At 46.4% G+C, this 17,624-nt stretch overlaps 1 protein-coding gene and 1 pseudogene across 1 annotated transcript in view; one reads left to right on the top strand and one right to left on the bottom strand.

Annotated features, from left to right (window-relative positions):
- egflam (EGF-like, fibronectin type III and laminin G domains) overlaps positions 1-5,709 on the bottom strand; it is an 18,695-nt gene extending 12,986 nt beyond the window's left edge. Inside the window, exons 1-5 of the mRNA XM_076170977.1 lie at positions 5,224-5,709; positions 2,186-2,295; positions 870-956; positions 660-686; positions 147-264 (exon numbers count right to left, since the gene is read on the bottom strand). Of these exons, the coding sequence (XP_076027092.1) occupies positions 147-264; positions 660-686; positions 870-956; positions 2,186-2,295; positions 5,224-5,335 (454 nt within the window). The 5' untranslated portion in view covers positions 5,336-5,709. The remainder of the gene's footprint in view (positions 1-146; positions 265-659; positions 687-869; positions 957-2,185; positions 2,296-5,223) is intronic.
- Positions 5,710-10,520: 4,811 nt separating this feature from the next.
- On the top strand, positions 10,521-12,310 carry LOC143016578 (glial cell line-derived neurotrophic factor pseudogene; annotated as a pseudogene).
- Positions 12,311-17,624: the final 5,314 nt, after the last annotated feature.

Below are 17,624 nucleotides of genomic sequence, written 5' to 3'. Positions count from 1 at the left end.
AAATACAACCTGTCTCTGACACTGATTTGTCTCTGTCAAATGTGGCAAAAAGAGTTATGTGTGCTTGGACCTGTCCATATAAGGTGTGTGTGTGTGTGTGTGTGTGTGTGTGTGTGTGTGTGTGTGTGTGTGTGTGTGTGTGTTACCGTGTGAAGCAGTGCTGATGTCTCTGGGCATACTGGGTCGGCCCTCCCCTGCCCAGCCGTACGCACCAACACTCACTCTGTATTTAGTCTTCACCTTTAAGTTACCAACCTCCACATCCTGCGAGACGTCATGAACAGAATGTATAATGTGTATATATATATATATATATATGTAGAGCGAGAGAGAGAGAGAGAGAGAGAGAGAGAGAGAGAGAGAGAGAGAGAGAGAGAGAGAGAGACAGAGAGGGAGAGAGAGAGAGAGAGAGACAGAGAGAGAGAGAGAGAGAGAGAGAGAGAGGCAGAGAGGCAGAGAGAGAGAGAGACAGTGAGAGCGAGTATGATTAGGGGGGATGAAAGAAAAGGAGAAAGAGTGAGGAAGAGACAGAGAAAACTAAATTACTAGTTGCAGATTCTTTCATAATCTTCTTCCACAGATGGGTGGAAACTTCTTCAAATCCAGACATAAATGTCAAACAGGGTCTATTTCTATAAAAAAAGCCAAATGATACTTACAAAACCTGCCTGTCCATCAAGCTGCCCCTTTGAGGAAATCAAAGCAGGTACACTCATTAGTGACGGCGTGCATCAGACTGAAAATGTCAAACTTTAAAATATGTGTGTGAAAGAAAGAAGTGAAAGAAGAAACCATCAACATATTTTAGTGTTGCTGGTTTGACAGAGACATGTTAGACAGCAGAGCACTTTGAGTCTTCGTCTACTCACAGTTGTCAACATGTCCAAGCTGAGAGGAACCTCCAGTATAGAAGCTGCACCCATTGGACGGCTGCTCCTGATCTCTGTGTAGAAGACCTGCAAGAGCCACACACACACACACACACACACACACACACACACACACACACACACACACACACACACACACACACACACACACACACACACACACACACACACACACACACACACACACACACACACACAAATTCAGACCAAATCAAATGGTCCAGGCGGACCTGGATGTGATGGCATCAGGTATCAGAACCAACGATGAGCAGCACATTTGTTGGGCTCATGGACTTTCTAAAGGTTCTTTGGTCTTTATTTGTTTTCTGTCAGACGCAGGGGACAGAGGTCAAAGTGTAAACGTGGGCTGTCCACAGTCTCTTCACAGAGCTCCATAGACACTGTGCATAACTAGTGCTAGGAGAGCCTTCATCATCATCATCATCACTGATTAGATTGTTGCTTAATTTATAACAAAAACCAAACCTGTTTCAATTCTGAAACAATGTTATTCAAACCATAAAACCTTTATCAATGTGTGGCAGTGGCGATTTAAAAGAGGCATCATGAGGAGGAAATATAAGAAAACAGGATTATTGATGAACTTTCAATGTGATTGGCCAGTTGAGCACACATGTTAATCTGTGAGTCACGGAGCTACAGGAGGGAGCAGACTAATCCTCTTACTGCAGACATATGGTCACAACACACACTGACAGAAGAAGAAAACACTTAAGAGGTAGGGAGGAAGGAAGGAAGGAAGGAAGGAAGGAAGGAAGGAAGGAAGGAAGGAAGGAAGGAAGGGAGGAAGGAAGGATGTGCTCACACACAGATGACAGAGCACATCTGTCTCATCTGTGCAGTGGAACAGACTGAAGGCCGTCTGAGTGTTTGAGACCTTAAGAGCAAAGACGAGTCAGCAAATGTACAGAAATGTGATGAAGATTTGCAGAGAACAACCTCCTGTGTGTGTGTGTGTGTGTGTGTGTGTGTGTGTGTGTGTGTGTGTGTGTGTGTGTGTGTGTGTGTGTGTGTGTGTGTGTGTGTGTGTGTGTGTGTGTGTGTGTGTGTGTGTGTGTGTGTGTGTGTGTGTGTGTGTGTGTGTATGTGTGTGCACCATTAAATCATTTTATACAAACTTCTTTTCTGTCCATGGAAGAAGAACAGAAGAGGACTTTGGTTGAGCTCTTTTTCCTAAATCAGAGGATGTCTTGGTGTAGCAGTGAAACCTTGTGTTTGATGACATGTTGGTCAAAGCCTCAGACTTTCTCCCAGTTAGTGAGCGGCCATCTTGCCTTGTAGCCTGTGATGGTGCTGACGTGGCGGCGGGGCATCTTCCATCGTACGCTGAAGGACGTGCAGTTGACCGTCTCCAGCTGAATGTCTAACGGAGGACTGAGACGATCTGAGAAAGGTAAAGACAACAGGCTCAGTGTTGATTGATGGTGAATGCATCATATGTGGTTCAAAGCTGGATCAAAGTAAAAGAATCAAACTCTTCAACACTGAACATGTACAGAGTTCTGTGCTCTGATGATGTGTTCATGGTTCTAAGGAGCGTAAACACGCCTGACTGGTATGTGGTGTGTCTGCTGTAACATCTCTCCATCGGGCCAGAGGACCTCTTCACCCCCTGAGTGTGTTTGAAGGAGACAGCAGCTGTGTGATGAGTTATGATAAGAGACTCTGTCCACTGCTCTCATGGTCTGGGACTTGGAATCATCAGCTCCTTTGCTACTTGAAAGATCCTGATTACACACACACGTGTCACATACGTGTGGTCTATAGGTGCAAACCATCATGGCCCTTATGAACTACTGCACATGTGAGGGGACCATGAGCACACAGGAGCCCTGGACATACATGTAAGATAGGAAGCATACATCACAGAACACCCAGGTCCTCAAAACATGTCCTCGTGTCCTGAACACACACTTCATGTCCTCGTGTCCTGATCACACACTTCATGTCCTCGTGTCCTGATCACACACTTCATGTCCTCGTGTCCTGATCACACGCTTACACAGGACTGCAACCTGTCCAACAACAACCTGGACTAGATGACAAGTCATGGCAGAGCTAATACACACTCACCACACTCATAGGGTGAGACAGGGACAGGGACAGGGACAGGGACAGAGACAGGGACAGGGACAGAGACAGGGACAGGGACAGGGACAGGGACAGAGACAGGGACAGGGACAGGGACAGGGACAAGGACAGGGACAGGGACAGAGAAAGGGACAGAGACAGAGACAGGGACAGGGACAGGGACAGGGACAGGGACAGAGACAGGGACAGGGACAGGGACAGAGAAAGGGACAGGGACAGAGACAGGGACAGGGACAGACTAGCCAGAAATGCCATAGAAGTCAATTCTCATCACCTGGTTGTAAAAAAAAAGTTGTATTCGATCTAAACAGTTTTCATGTTTATGATGTAATTCACACTTTCAATTTCAAAATAAATGAGACCCAAAAGCCAAACATGAGCTTTAAAGTGCCAAACAAGGAACTCTGCTGTCGTTACACACTCACTCTTTTCCTCTTTCCACTCTCTTTGTTACTCTATATTTCTTTTCTCTTTATTCTCTTTATTTCTCTTTATTTCTGGTCTCTGTCTTCTCCCTCCTCCGTGACCGACCTCCTCCTGTTGCCCTGAATCTTCTTCAGTCAATAACCCAATGTCTTCACAGAGAGATAGATGATGTCATAGCACTTATCTCTTTTCAATCAATATCCATGTCAATAAATGCACTATAGGTCTTGAAGGCCCTACAGGTTTGGTGGATGTTTGGGCACTAGAGGGACTTAATTCACCTCCAGATTCAACTGATACTCCACCTTGGATACAGACGGAGACAGAGAGGGAGATGGAGACGGGGACGGAGATGGAGACAGAGGCAGAGACGGAGATGGAGATGGAGATGGAGACGGGGACGGAGACGGGGACAGGGCAGGGACAGAGACCAGATTCTACTGATGCTCACAATAATCACCTCTGAAACATGCATGCACATCCCAAACAGCTGTCAGTGAGCAGAAGTAAAGGGTGTGGCCATGTTGATTTTGAAGCCTTCATAATAGTGCTATTCTCTAAAATCTCTCTAAGGTGCAGCAACAAGCTGAAGGAGGAACCTGAGTGGCTTGATGCTGCTGGAAGATGTCGTCCCCCTTCTGCAGCAGGAAGCACAAGGAGGAACACACACAGAAAGATCCTGGCCGGGAATCAAACCCAGGACCCCACTGAGGGGATAGAGTGCTAACCACTGAGCCAGGGTGCCACCTCAAACCTGTGGGGATTCAAACCCACAGCCCCGGAGAGACTGGAGCCTTATCCCAGCCTGTAGACCAGTCTGGCACACTAACACGTTAGTAAACCCTGGACTGAGTTCCTCTTGTCCATTTTAAACTTGGGTGCACATAGGAGTGATTCTGGCCTGAAGCCATCAAACCAAGTCAACCTGCATCTCCTACTTCCTTCCACCGCTCAACACAACATCACATTTATGTCTGCTCCTTAGTTAAATAAGTTCATGATTGAAACGTTGTATCTAACCCATATTTTGTGTTTTAAGTTTGACACAAAGATTATGAAATCCCAGAGACAAAGACATCTTGTCCTGGAGTACTGAGGGCTGATTCTTTAGGACACGGAGCCCTGAGGACATCTGTCCCTCCTCAAGAATGTGTAAGGTCACTGCAGTCATGAAGACAGAGCTGCTGTCCTCTGAGTCCATGTGGAGGACAGACAGACAGCAGCTCACAGTCTATATGACTGCAGGGCAGCGAGGGACAGACAGACAGACAGACAGACAGACAGACAGACAGACAGACAGACAGCAAAGTGATGGAGAGAGGTAGAGAAATGAAGTGATAACAGCAGAGATGGGAAAGTGACAGATAGCATAACAAAGAATGAAATAGAGAAGAAGAAGAGGAAGAGCTATCAAAGAAAGAGGGAAGTAGCTGCAGCGCGAAGTCTGTCTGTCTGTCTGTCTGTCTGTCTGTCTGTCTCTCTCTCTCTTGTTGACCGTCCTGCTCAGAGACCTGCTGACCTCATTAAAGTCCAAACTGTGATGGAAAAACTAACTTAAAGAATACTTTCATACAAATAAACACAGCCCTGATGTACACAGAGACAGATATTGATATATTGATATATTGATATATTGATAGACACTATACTGCCTGAGAACACAATGAGTCCAGTAATCTGAAAGACTCTGACTCACTGTGACATTCTAAAGGATCAATGATCTCTAATCACGCTCATTAGTTATCAAGCTTGGACACGAAGGCTGGAATGATGAATAAACTGTCAATCAACTTACCAGATCTCCGAACATTTGATCTTCTTGCGCTGAAGCAAACGCTGACCGTGCAGGAGGCGACGAGCAGTAAGAAGAAGAAAGTCCTGCTCCTGTCTTCACGTGTGGACGCCATCGTGTCTTCTTCTGTCCAAAGACTCAAATGTTCATTTTAGTTCCACATCCAAACGCGTGAGGAACTCTGTTCTCCTCTGACGAAACTTCACTCCGCGTTTATCCCAAACTGGCCGCTAACGCCACCCAGACACACAGAAAGAGAGAGAGAGAGACACACACACACACCCACAGAGAGAGAGACACACAGAGACACACACACACACACACACACAAGAGAGAGAGAGCCACACACACGGACCCGCCTGGAGATCCGCAGCAGAGACTTCACACTGATAAGATTACAGTTTGCAAAAGATCAGCTGTGTGTGTGTGTGTGTGTGTGTGTGTGTGTGTGTGTGTGTGTGTGTGTGTGTGTGTGTGTGTGTGTGTGTGTTTACGCGCAGTGGACGCTCTGAAGCTCCACGCGTGACACGGAACTAAAAGTTTAAAGACGCTTCTCGCTTCTTCTTCTTCTCTTTTCCGTGTGAATCTCGTTGGTCTTGTCACGCTCGCGCCGGTGTGTTAGACAGCAGGAGACGGGCCGAGGGACCAGAGTGAGAACCGAGGACCGAGGACAGTGAGCAGCTAAGAGGATCACACGAGTCTAATCCGCACACTGCACACAGATGGAGAGCGTCTCTACGCAGACACAAGGTCTCAACAGACCTGTGTGTGTGTGTGTGTGTGTGTGTGTGTGTGTGTGTGTGTGTGTGTGTGTGTGTGTGTGTGTGTGTGTGGTCCTTGACCAGCTTGACCCTGACCAGTGAACCCTGAGGTTGTCTGACTTCCTGTTTCCATCTTCTCCCGGTCATCCTCTTCATTCTTTAGACTTGTTCCTCAGCTTCTCTGGTTCATGCTTCATCTTCTCTCTCTCTTCTCCTTTCTTCTTCTTCTCCAGGTGGAACCTTGTACTGTAATATTCTGGCAGACTGGTGGGGACTCACAGGTTTGGACCTCTGTGGAGTCGTAGTCAGGGTGGTTGATACTCCTCCTGATTGGGCATAATTAGGGTGGTTGATACTCCTGATTGGTCCTCCTGGCTGTGATGATGGTCGTTAGAGGGATTGGCGCCCCCTAATGGCCACAGGTGGGACTTTCCTTTCTGCTGCAACGATGTTCATTAGAGGCTGAATGATTGTTTGGCCCTGGGGAGGGACGAGAGAGCAACGTGTCCCAGACCTCCTCCTCTGTTTAGAGACGACTTCTCTATATTTACATAGATTGCCTCTTTGACTCCTGTCCAGGATGTGGACATTATTGTCCTCAGAGGAGTGTCCATGTCCTTTAAGTGTAGACAGATAGCTGAGTCCTGGAGAGTCGGTGGGTTTGTTTGATGGTTGTTTGGTTTCTGTGATGTTCAGGTCTGAGCTCCCGGTGCTCAGATTCTCCTGATGCAGATGGAATGACTTTGTTTTGTGATGATTTGTGTTTGTGGTAGATCTGCATGCAGTGAAGTGCTCTACACTCTGAGAGGGATGTGATCCATACAAATACACTCAGTGCATGGCAGGATGTGATCTGTTGCACTTCCAGTCCGGTCAGACCACCAGCTAGACACAACCCAAGACCCCTGACACAACTGGAACTCTGGCCCTGTGGTAAACTGCTGACAGAATAAATGAGGCATCAGCTCCCCACAACCCGGTTCAGAGTACAGAGCCGCTCATGCACATCTGCAGACTGGCTAAACACTCCATGCGGCTTATCAGCTGAATTCAGAGCTGCAAGAGGAGCAAAGTAATCAGGGACTGAGTGTCTTTCACGCTGAATAGTGCTGCACATAAACATGAACCCGTGCTTCATTACTGTGATCGCATGATTTAGAAGTTCATGTCTCCTCTGCTCTCTCTTCTCCATCTGCGCCCTTCCCTAACCCACCAACATACAGCCATGTTGTTCTGAGATGAATGGAGTTCAACGTCATTCATGTTCAACCTCAAGGAAAAATAAAGAAAACAATTGGGCCATCAGGTGTCGTATATAAAGATAGAGACATGGATGGAACACTGGATGTTTGTATTTAAAATGGGGCAGAAAAGAGTGTATAGAGAACTTATTATTATTTCAAACACTTGGAGAACTATTAGACTCCAGACCAACTAAACTGAAAGATTTTCTCTCTGAGAGCCAACTGGACAATTTTCCTTAATTTCAAAGTTCAAAGAAACTAGATGGTGAAAGTTTTTTTTTCTTTATTCAACTTCAGAAAGTGGATATATTTGATATATAAAGATAAAATGTTCTCCATCAGCACATGACAGTGTGACCCAAAGTCTTTAAATGACACAAACACACACATAATCATTCAGATATCTTGCACGAACACACGCACTCACGCGCAATGAGTAAGAGACTGGTTAATAAGGCAGTAAACAGTGCCCACTAGTGGCTGCACCTCAGTCCTGCATGCACACAGTGTGATGGCGAGCTTTAGTTCAACCTAAATATTTCTTTCCACTTTCATTGATCTGCTGTTTGTCTCAGTTATCACACTCATGAGGAAACAAACTGAAACATATTCAGGAGTTAGAAGAGCAGCTTAATGGAAATAAATACAAGACTTCACAATTACAAACCTGGAGACAAGCAGAGGAGAAGAAGTACAAATGTCATAACAGTTTGAGCTGAAATCCCAGAGGAGATTTGAGCTCCCAGCTCCTGTGGTCTGATCTCTCACCCTCAGGCTCCACAGCACCAAGCTACATGTGCTGTGAATTACTTTGTCAAACACACGGACGCGCTGTATTTAATAATACCTCCAACACACGAATGACTACAGAATCAAGGCCAAGGGAGAGAAATCTTTAGAGCTCTTTATTAGCATTAACACACAGGAGGCTCTACTTTCTTTCAAGTGGATTGTGGATTTGAAAGCTTCACCTATGTTTTTTTATGACAATTGACATTGTGAAGGAATTGAATTAAAGCTCAGCTCACTATGATTGAAGTTCACCCTGACCAAGAACAGACATTATATATGTAGACGATGGGTCGACAGGGTCGTCACTCATCATGATCAGACGCTTAACTGACGCTCTCCTTTCATGCAGGACAGTGGTGTGTGTGACGCTCATGAAGCTCACCTGGTGGTAAACAAGATAAAAGAACATTAAAAACCATGAAGACACTGTTTAGTGGCATTATTCTCATTTTAAAGCAGGTCGGGCTCAGGGCTGAAGTTGGGCTCAGGATCACTCAAACCAGCCACAACACTCAGGCTTTACTTTGGAGTTGTTCTTCTTTTGGTGGAGATGTATTGTGATGTGCTGCCTTGCTCAAAGGTACTTGGTCCGAGGGGGGGGGGGTGAACATCTGAGCACAATAATCTATCCCCCCCTCACAAGCTCAGCCTTCTGGGGCTGCAGTGTCACGTAGGCTGATGATGTAATCAGTCTGTTATATGAGAGTCAAGCTGAGGCCCAACATGTCTGCCAGCTACACTTAGAGCTCTGCCACAGATTGATCCCTGCGCCTCGTCGGACGGGAGAGGGGAGTCTGTTGGCTGAGGTTGTAATTGGTGCAAACACAAGCAGAAGCTCAGCTGTGATTGTTTGTGACTTTACAGCTACAGGAGTTTGGAGGTCAGATGGATTTTGTATGACAGATGTAGTTGAGTACAGGAAGTGATCAAGCACGAGAAACATGCGGTTTCATCAAACACCACATTCCAAGTGTGTGTGGGTGTGTTGTATGTTTACACATGTGCATGTTCTGCTCATGTTGTGTCATGTATGTGAAAGTGAAACACATGTTGTGTAAATGTGCCTCTGGTGCTGCATTCAGTCAGAATTTAATAAAGTCTTCACTTTACTTAAGTACAAGAAGAAGTACAAGAAATAAACAACTCAGTTCTGTCTAAAGGAGGATGAGGTAGAGGAAGTCACCTGAAGTTGACAATCAAGACCTGAATCTCTGGTTCAGATCCTCAGATCCTCAGATCCATGTTGTCTGTGTGATCACACAGAGGGAAGCGTTTACGTCTCTGCGTCTGAGTCTGAACTATAAATGTATAAATGTATAAATGTATAAATGTGCTCACAGCTCCATGTGAGTCTGAGTTCACTCAGCTGTATGTGTGTGTGTGTCTGTCTGTCTGTCTGTCTGTCTGTCTGTCTGTGTGTGTGTGTGTGTGTGTGTGTGTGTGTGTGTGTGTGTGTGTGTCCGCGCGTGTGTGTCTGCGCGTGTGTGCGTGCGTGTGTGCAGACACACACACTCCCTGAACAGAATCATCACCTCATGGATGGATGGATGGATGGATGGATGGATGGATGAATGAATGATAAATAGCTGGACTAAACTATCATTCTGTGTTTGTATTCACAGATCTCCAATCAGACACAGCATTATCAGAGATGACACATTATTCTGGAGTCGTTCATTTAAAGCCATGAAAAATGACTGCAAACCAGCAAACCTGCAGCTCAGACGGCTGTGAGCTTAGAGCTCAACCAACTGAAGCAGGGACTTCAGTGAGACACTTTGGTGTGTGAATGTTTGACTGAAAACAAGCAGGCATTCATGTGTTTCTTATGAATGTTTGCTGCTTGCTCTCTGTCCTGCAGGTTTAAACTTTTATCAACCAACTCAACACCAAGCAGAGAATCAAAGCCTTCATCACAATGTCATTAATATTCAGCACACAGAACAAAGTTCATGGACCAAAGACACTTTGAGCTGAGGATGCTGAAGTTCAACCAACATCAGCAGTTACTGATGTGACGTCATCTGCCCATCAAACCAGAGTGAAAGTTGAACTCATGAACATTGAATCCGTTCTGTTTAGAAGAGAGGATTCCAAAGTCCAATCAGTCCAATCGAGCCAGAAAGCGTGAGACTGGACTCCATCTCTGTTGGTGTGTATGGGAGGCGGCTGGCCGTGTGACGTCACAGCCACGCCCCATCCCTGCTCCTCAGCCTCGATCTTCGTCTATTCACACCGACTCAACCCGACTCAACGACTCTCAAGTTTGGAGTCGCAACTTCGTCTTCGTCGCAACGTCGCTTTACGCCGGAAGTGTCGTTTCCTTCGCTCCTTGTTTTCACTCGATGTTTCCATGTCGGGTTCGGGTGTCTCAGTCATGTTGTGCTCTTCCTCTGGATAACGCAGTGAGCGCGTCTTCACCCTCCTCTTCCTCTCCAGCTGTTGCGTCCTGACCTGTTGATTTGGCATCGCGCCATGTCCTTCAGTCGGACTGAGGTGGACAATGAAGTCATGGGATAGTCTGACCGCATGTTTGATTCTGCTGAGCGCCGTGCACGCCGGCCCGAACCCGCGCAGAACCGCCGAGAGCCCGCTAGAGCTCCCGCCGCTCCTGGCAGCCTCTACCCCGGACAGGACCCCCGCTGGGGCAGGTGCAGGTGCAGAGGACACCGAGGGGCCCCCGGCCGGTAAGAGCCTCGACTCCATTTACCTTCAGTCCTTCACTGAGCTCTGGTCTCAGCTGTCCAGCAGAACAGGACGCGCGGTTCTGTCAGAGCCGTCTCCTCCTGAAGATGCAACATTGTGTTACATTTCAGATCAACAAGCAAAGTTGAGGTCCAGATAACTTCTGCAGTAGACAGATTTAGTTTAGAGTAAGTTTAAGGTTAGTTTAGGGTTAGATGGTCTATGCCTGTGTCCAAACTTAAAGCTCTGCACAGGAGGAACCTCATTAAACTAAGGTCATGATTTATCTTACCAATGTTGCAAACTGTAGCTCACTATATAATATGTAAATACATACGAATAATAAAGAAAATAAAGAATTTAAAAAAAATGCCTGTGACAAATTTGCAGCATATGATTAACCTTTGATCATTTTAATAATAAATCTGTTATCAATTAACTATTTACTTAAAAAAATAAGAGCAAATGCTGTCTACTATGGTTTGAGAGTCTTTATGGCCCCTAAACTTCCGCCTCATCTCATTTCTTAGCTCCGCCTCATCTCATTTCTTAGCTCCGCCTCATCTCATTTCTTAGCTCCGCCTCATTTCATTTCTTAGCTCCGCCTCATTTCATACTGTCAGATGACAGTAGACGGTGTAACAGGTTGTATACTGTATCAATGTATACAAGCACAGTTTGTAACCTTCATTTCTGAGGTGAAGTTCACTTCACATCACACAGACTCACACTACAAAGCAGCGATGTTGCAAAGTGAAACAAGATGTTGGGTCCAAAATGAGACATCCTTTGTCAGAGCGCCATATCTCTTAATGTGTTACAGGCAGGATGAAGGCGCCCCTCCCCAAAGAGTTTGAAGACGTGGTGGACCTCATCAAAGTGACCATCAGCAGAATACGTCGCTCCTCCTCACCCGCCCCGTCCTCGCCCACCTCGTCCTCATCTTCCACCTCCCCCTCCAAACTTAACTTGAACTCCAGGACTCGACACAGACGGCAGAGAAAGACGGAGGTAAGTAGTATAACAGGAAGGGGAGGGGCCAGGGGGGAAGAGACGGGGAGGAAACTCAGAGGAAGAGGAAGTGGACGAGGACAGGGATGCGTGCTGAAACAGATCCACCTTAACGTGACGGACCTCGGCCTGGGCTACACCTCAGGAGAGGAAATGATATTCAGGTACTGCTCTGGACCCTGCAGGAAGTCTGAGACCAATTACGACAAAATCCTCTACAATCTCATTCACAACAGGAAGCTTCCGTCCAAAGACACGCCCCCGCACGCTTGCTGTCGGCCAATAGCGTTTGACGATGACCTCTCTTTCCTGGATGACAACCTCATCTACCACACTGTGAGGAAGCACTCGGCCAGGAAGTGCGGCTGTGTGTAGGGAGTGAAAGCTGCTCTCAGGCTTTGTGTTCTTTCATATTCAACACACAATGAAGTTGAATGAATCTTTATATTTGAACATTTTGGGGGAAACATTTTAGGTTGATGTGTTGACTTGAGTCCATCAGCAGAGGAATCCATGAGAAGAGAAGGAGAGATTGACATCATGACCCAAACCTCTTCTGGGTCCATGTGTCTCTAACACAGAAGAACAAATATGTTACATGGCAAAAGTTATACACTCATGAATACTATTTATAAAATCTTAACTTAACTTATTGATATTTATTCTGTTTTTACAAAATGAATAAATGTTATTTATTTCTGTAATGTGATACTTTGTCGTTCAAATCCAAACACCTGGGCTCATTTAAGAACAAACAGGTGAAGCTACATCGACCCGAGGAGATCAACCAAACATCAGCTTACATTACATTACTGCTTTATTTTTGTACCACATTTTATTCATTTAATTATTAATAAATAAATATACTGCACAATGGGGTGTATCCTGATAACTATGTGAACAGTCAACAAGCTGTGATGTCAGAAAGCTACAGACCAACTAGGCAGGCCCGACCCTGACCCTGACCCTGACCCTGCTGCAAGCCCCTAACCCTCTGACCCTAAACCTATAACCCTCTGACCCTCTAACCCAGTGTTTTTCAACTGGTGTGCCGCGGCACACGAGTGTGCCGTGGGAAATTATCCAACTTCACTTAATAAGTCTGCGAGCCGATCCGGTGATCTGGCCTCGCAAGACCGACTGGAAGATCGCTAATTTTGATGCGCGCACTTAGGGTTAGAGTCTAACCCTAGAACCACGGTCGCCCATATCAAGAGTTTGTTTTGTGGGAATAAAACCCAAACAACTTCTGAGCCAATGACAGGGAAATCTATTGAGCTGCTGATGTAGGAGAAGAAAGGGTTAAATTAGTGTGGTTAACAAAGGGAACTGCACCTTTGATTCTCAACACATCAACTTCACCTCACACATCTGCTGATGAAGAAATTTACAAAGATAAATGCATCCTGAAAGTTCTGAAAGAAGGGTGTGTGTGTGTGTGTGTGTGTGTGTGTGTGTGTGTGTGTCACATTAAGGTGTACTCTCCAGAGTAGACAGTGATGTAGGAGTGGGGAGAACAAGAGGACAGAAGATGCATTAAACTGGTGTGTGTGTGGTCGATATGTGATCCGACCGCCGCTCTCTCACGTTTCGCGTCTTCCCTGTCGCCCGTGAGTCCAGGGTTAGGGTTCCAGGGTTAGGGTTCCAGGGTTAGGGTTCCAGGGTTAGGGTTCCAGGGTTAGGGTTCCAGCCCGGTCCATCAACTACAAAAGCCAAACTGGACGAGTAGAGCCGTTCCAGTTCTGTGCAGCTCATTATCTGTATAAACAAGCGTCGGGTTCACTCTGAGCGCTCTACGCAACCAGAGATGAAACAGACAAGAGAGGAGCTACAGTGCTGCTCTACCGTGCTGCTCTACAGGCCGCACTTTCAAACACTCACTCATGATGAAGAGCGCCTGCTTGAAACCTGACCTCTAACAGTTTGTGTGTGTCACCAGGTTGTGTGATGTTCAGATAGAAACTATAAACTCTAAATCTGCAGCTTATAGAGAGTTGGCAGTAACTCCATACGAGATTGAAAAGTTTGGCTTATTTTGATTTCCCCCCATTTGATTGTTGGCACAGAAATGAAGCAGGCTTACTTTAGTCCACATTTTCCATAACTTGACTTCTTATTTTGCTTTAGAGTCGGTGTGGAGAAACATTTACAAGTCTTACTACAGAAACTAGGGAACAAGATCGCGGGCTTTAGCTGTGAACAACACAGGAAGCCATTACTTCAGCTGACAGCCAGAGGATCGTGCCATTAGTCAGATGAGTCTTCTGCTCTTTTGTTCACCGTGTCAGAGGAGCTTGTAATGAAGGATTGTGTTCCGGCCCGACTGAGAGGCGGAGGCTGTGTTCCAAACAGGTGCTCCATACTGGCAACGGCGTGCGGGCCGACGGGACCAGAACCTCTGGGCTGGAAACGCCCGGATAACCTGACACACAGTTTATATAAGCTTCAAATGTGAAGGGATGTAAAATGAGAAAAGCGGGAGCTCTCCCCGCTGTGACCTCCAAGTGACTCAGGCTCTTTGAGAGCAGCTTTAGTTCACACGCCTCTCCACTCCAAACCAACGCGGTGACCGAGCCGATACCAGACGTCTCCCGTGACATTCAGCTGAGAGCCGCCGAGCTTCACGGCTTCACAATGGTTTCAGGTTTTATATTGTGAGAAGTTCTGTTTCAAATTCCCATCAAATCAGTGAGCGGCTTGTTTACAACACGGGGCAATTGTGGGCAGGAAGCGGCTCCGGCTATTGTGCCAGCTGGCGTGAGAAAAGATAGAAATGATAACCTAATGCAGTGGAGGCTGTGGGTCCTCATGACACGTCCCAACTTAAGAAGCTCCTTGTCCTCCTGCTCTGGAGGAACTTTGACTCAGACTGGACGAGCAGACAGAAAGAAGTTTTTACATCTAAAATCAAACACAAACGCGGGACAAAACTACAGCGGATTTGCAGAAGATTACATCCCCAAATAAGTCATAAACACAGGCCTGCAGAATTCCTCTGGTGACCCATTCTGTGCCCTGTGCCACAGTTTAGGAAACCACTGCAACACGAAGCACAGGCAGAGGATTAACATGGAGCTTTGACTGATCATCATCAACTGGCTGATTGCCAAAGCCCTGGTCTGCACCACCAACCACACGCACGCACGCACGCACGCACACACACACACACACACACACACACACACACTTATCACTGTGACACACACTTATCACTGTGACCACACACACATCAACATGTTATCAGTCATCACACTGCAGACGTCACTGAGAGGGCAGAAAAAGCTGAGCTTCAACTTTAACACAAGCCTCTGTTTTTAATAAACTAATTACATAGAAGAAGCTAAAGAACATGAAAGATTAGAAACTTAGGCAGCAAACAAACTTCTGATAAACAATTAGACAGCAAGAGGAGTAAATCTGCTTCACCTACACGTCTGACTGGAGGTGAGGTGTAACACAATCATCTGTGTGTGTGTGTGTGTGTGTGTGTGTGTGTGTGTGTGAGGTGTGAGCTCGGAGCCCAGATGGTTAAATATTCAGGCGAAACCCGAGAATGTGTGTTACAATGTTCTGTCTTCAACACATGTTGCATCAGTGTGTGTGTGTGTGTGTGTGTGTGTGTGTATCCACTCACACATGAGGGAAGCTGTGAACCATCTGAACCTAAATGAAGATCAACCTATAATATGTTATAACGCAGCAGACCAACCATTCAAAGTGGTTAGATTTGAAGCTAAATGCTCACAGATCAACACTTTGTGTTCCACATCACAACTGTGTGACACAGATTCATCCATTCACTCGGTTTGACCACAGGACAGTGATGAGGAGAACAAAGTCACTACAGGACACATGTGGGAGAAATGGACCAGTCCATTCTTCTGGATTCTAAGTCTTTGGACTGCTGCAGGAAACACACACACACACACACACACACACACACACACACACACACACATACAGACAAACTGACACCTAGTGTGTGTGTGCTGTTCAGGCCAAAGCCCCCAAATAGGAAATGAACAGTATAAACCATTTAAAGTTTTCAATAACCCTGAATGTGTCAGTGTGAGACTAAAACACATCACACACACGTCACATGTGAGATTTGAAGGTGACGGCGTGTTGGGGCTCTTTCTCCTCGTGGGTCAGGCGTGTGGCTTCACACACACATCCGTGTACATTCCTCTCATGGTTCACACGTGTGAAGCTCCTCTGCTAAGATGAGGTACAGACTGGAACGCTCTAATCTCCTCTGTAAACACAGCAGTGTGTGTGTGTGTGTGTGTGTGTGTGTGTCTAAGACCCCAGGAGTCTACACAGACCCCTAACCCCCCATCCTCCTCCCCACACCAGACCTCCATCACTACCTCTTCTCCTTAAATCTGTCTTTCACCACCGCCCACATCCTCAGATATCCTTCATCCTTCCTCCTGCCTCCTCTTCCTCACCACCCCCCCCCCCCCCATCATTTGAGTGAACAAACGCTGAGTTTGGCTCTTTGCCACATCTGCTCTTTGCTGCTTCTGTGTTTGTGCACGTTAATCCATGTGTGTGTGTGTCTCTCTCTCTCTCTCTCTCTCTCTCTCTCTCTCTCTCTCTCTCTCTCTCTCTCCGTCTCTCCCTCCCTCCCTCTCTCTCCGTCTCTCTCTCCTTCCCTCCGTCCCTCTCTCTCTCTCCGTCTCTCTCTCTCTCTCTCTCTCTCTCTCTCTTTCTCTTTCTCTGCTATCCCTCTCTCTCTCTCTCTCCCTCTCCCTCCCTCCCTCTTTCCTTCCCTCCATCCCTCCCTCCCTCCCTCCCTCCCTCCCTCTCTCTCCGTCTCTCCCTCCCTCCCTCCCTCCCTCCCTCTCTCTCTCTCTCTCTCTCTCTCTCTCTCTCTCTCTCTCTCATGTTTTTAAATCATTATAGAAACTAAAGAAAGTACATTTGTTTTCATGTGTGTTTGTTTAACAAGATAAATAAATCTGATGATCACAAAATAAAATACTCACAGTTTAGTCTGACACACACACACACACACACACACAGGCACAGACACAGACACACACACACACAGACACACACACACACAGACACAGACACAGACACAGACACAGACACACACACACACACACACACACACAAACACACAGACACACACACACACAGACACACACACACACAGACACACACACACACACACACACACACACACACACACACACACACAGACACAGACACACACACACACACACACACACACACACACACACACAGACACAGACACACACACAGACACACACACACACACACACACACAGACAGACACAGCGTGCGTCTCATCATCTAACACAATCCATATCTACACAAAACTCAGGTCAAATGGAAAAAACAACACAGCAGTGAGCCAGACACAATCAGACACAATCAGACACAATCAGACACAATCAAACACAATCAAGCACAATCAGACACAATCAGACACACACAGCTGAAGCATGTGTGTGTGTGTATGTTCATCAGGATGCTAAAACACTATGAACTTGCATCCCTGTTTCACTTTAACATCACAACCAAAACAAAACATTTCAGGCAATAAAGTCCATTTAACCTTCAGGGGAGAGGAGGGAGAGGAGGAAGAGAGGAGAAGGAGGAAGAGGAGTCTCATTCAGACTCATCCAGGTTGCAGGAGCACAAGAAGACAAAGTTCCATATTTGCGTCATGAGAATGTGAATGTAGTAAAAACAAGAAGTTTTTCACTCCTGATGAATATTAGTGTTACAAGTCTTTACAGGCCTGTGGTCGTCTAGGAGACATCCGGTCCCCCTGAGGGGAACCGACCCTGAAATGGATCTGACTGAGCTAGGAAATGACTCACAGGGTAAAAGTGGGGAGGAAATGGCTCCTCCCTCTCTATGACCTCACTGTGAC

The sequence above is a fragment of the Genypterus blacodes genome, unplaced genomic scaffold, assembly GCF_046128005.1.
Source record: "Genypterus blacodes isolate CSIRO-AG114 ecotype Tasmania unplaced genomic scaffold, CSIRO-AGI_Gbla_v1 ptg000236l_1, whole genome shotgun sequence".
NCBI classification, from domain to species: Eukaryota; Metazoa; Chordata; class Actinopteri; order Ophidiiformes; family Ophidiidae; genus Genypterus; species Genypterus blacodes.
This window is presented reverse-complemented; position numbering and strand designations above follow the sequence as displayed.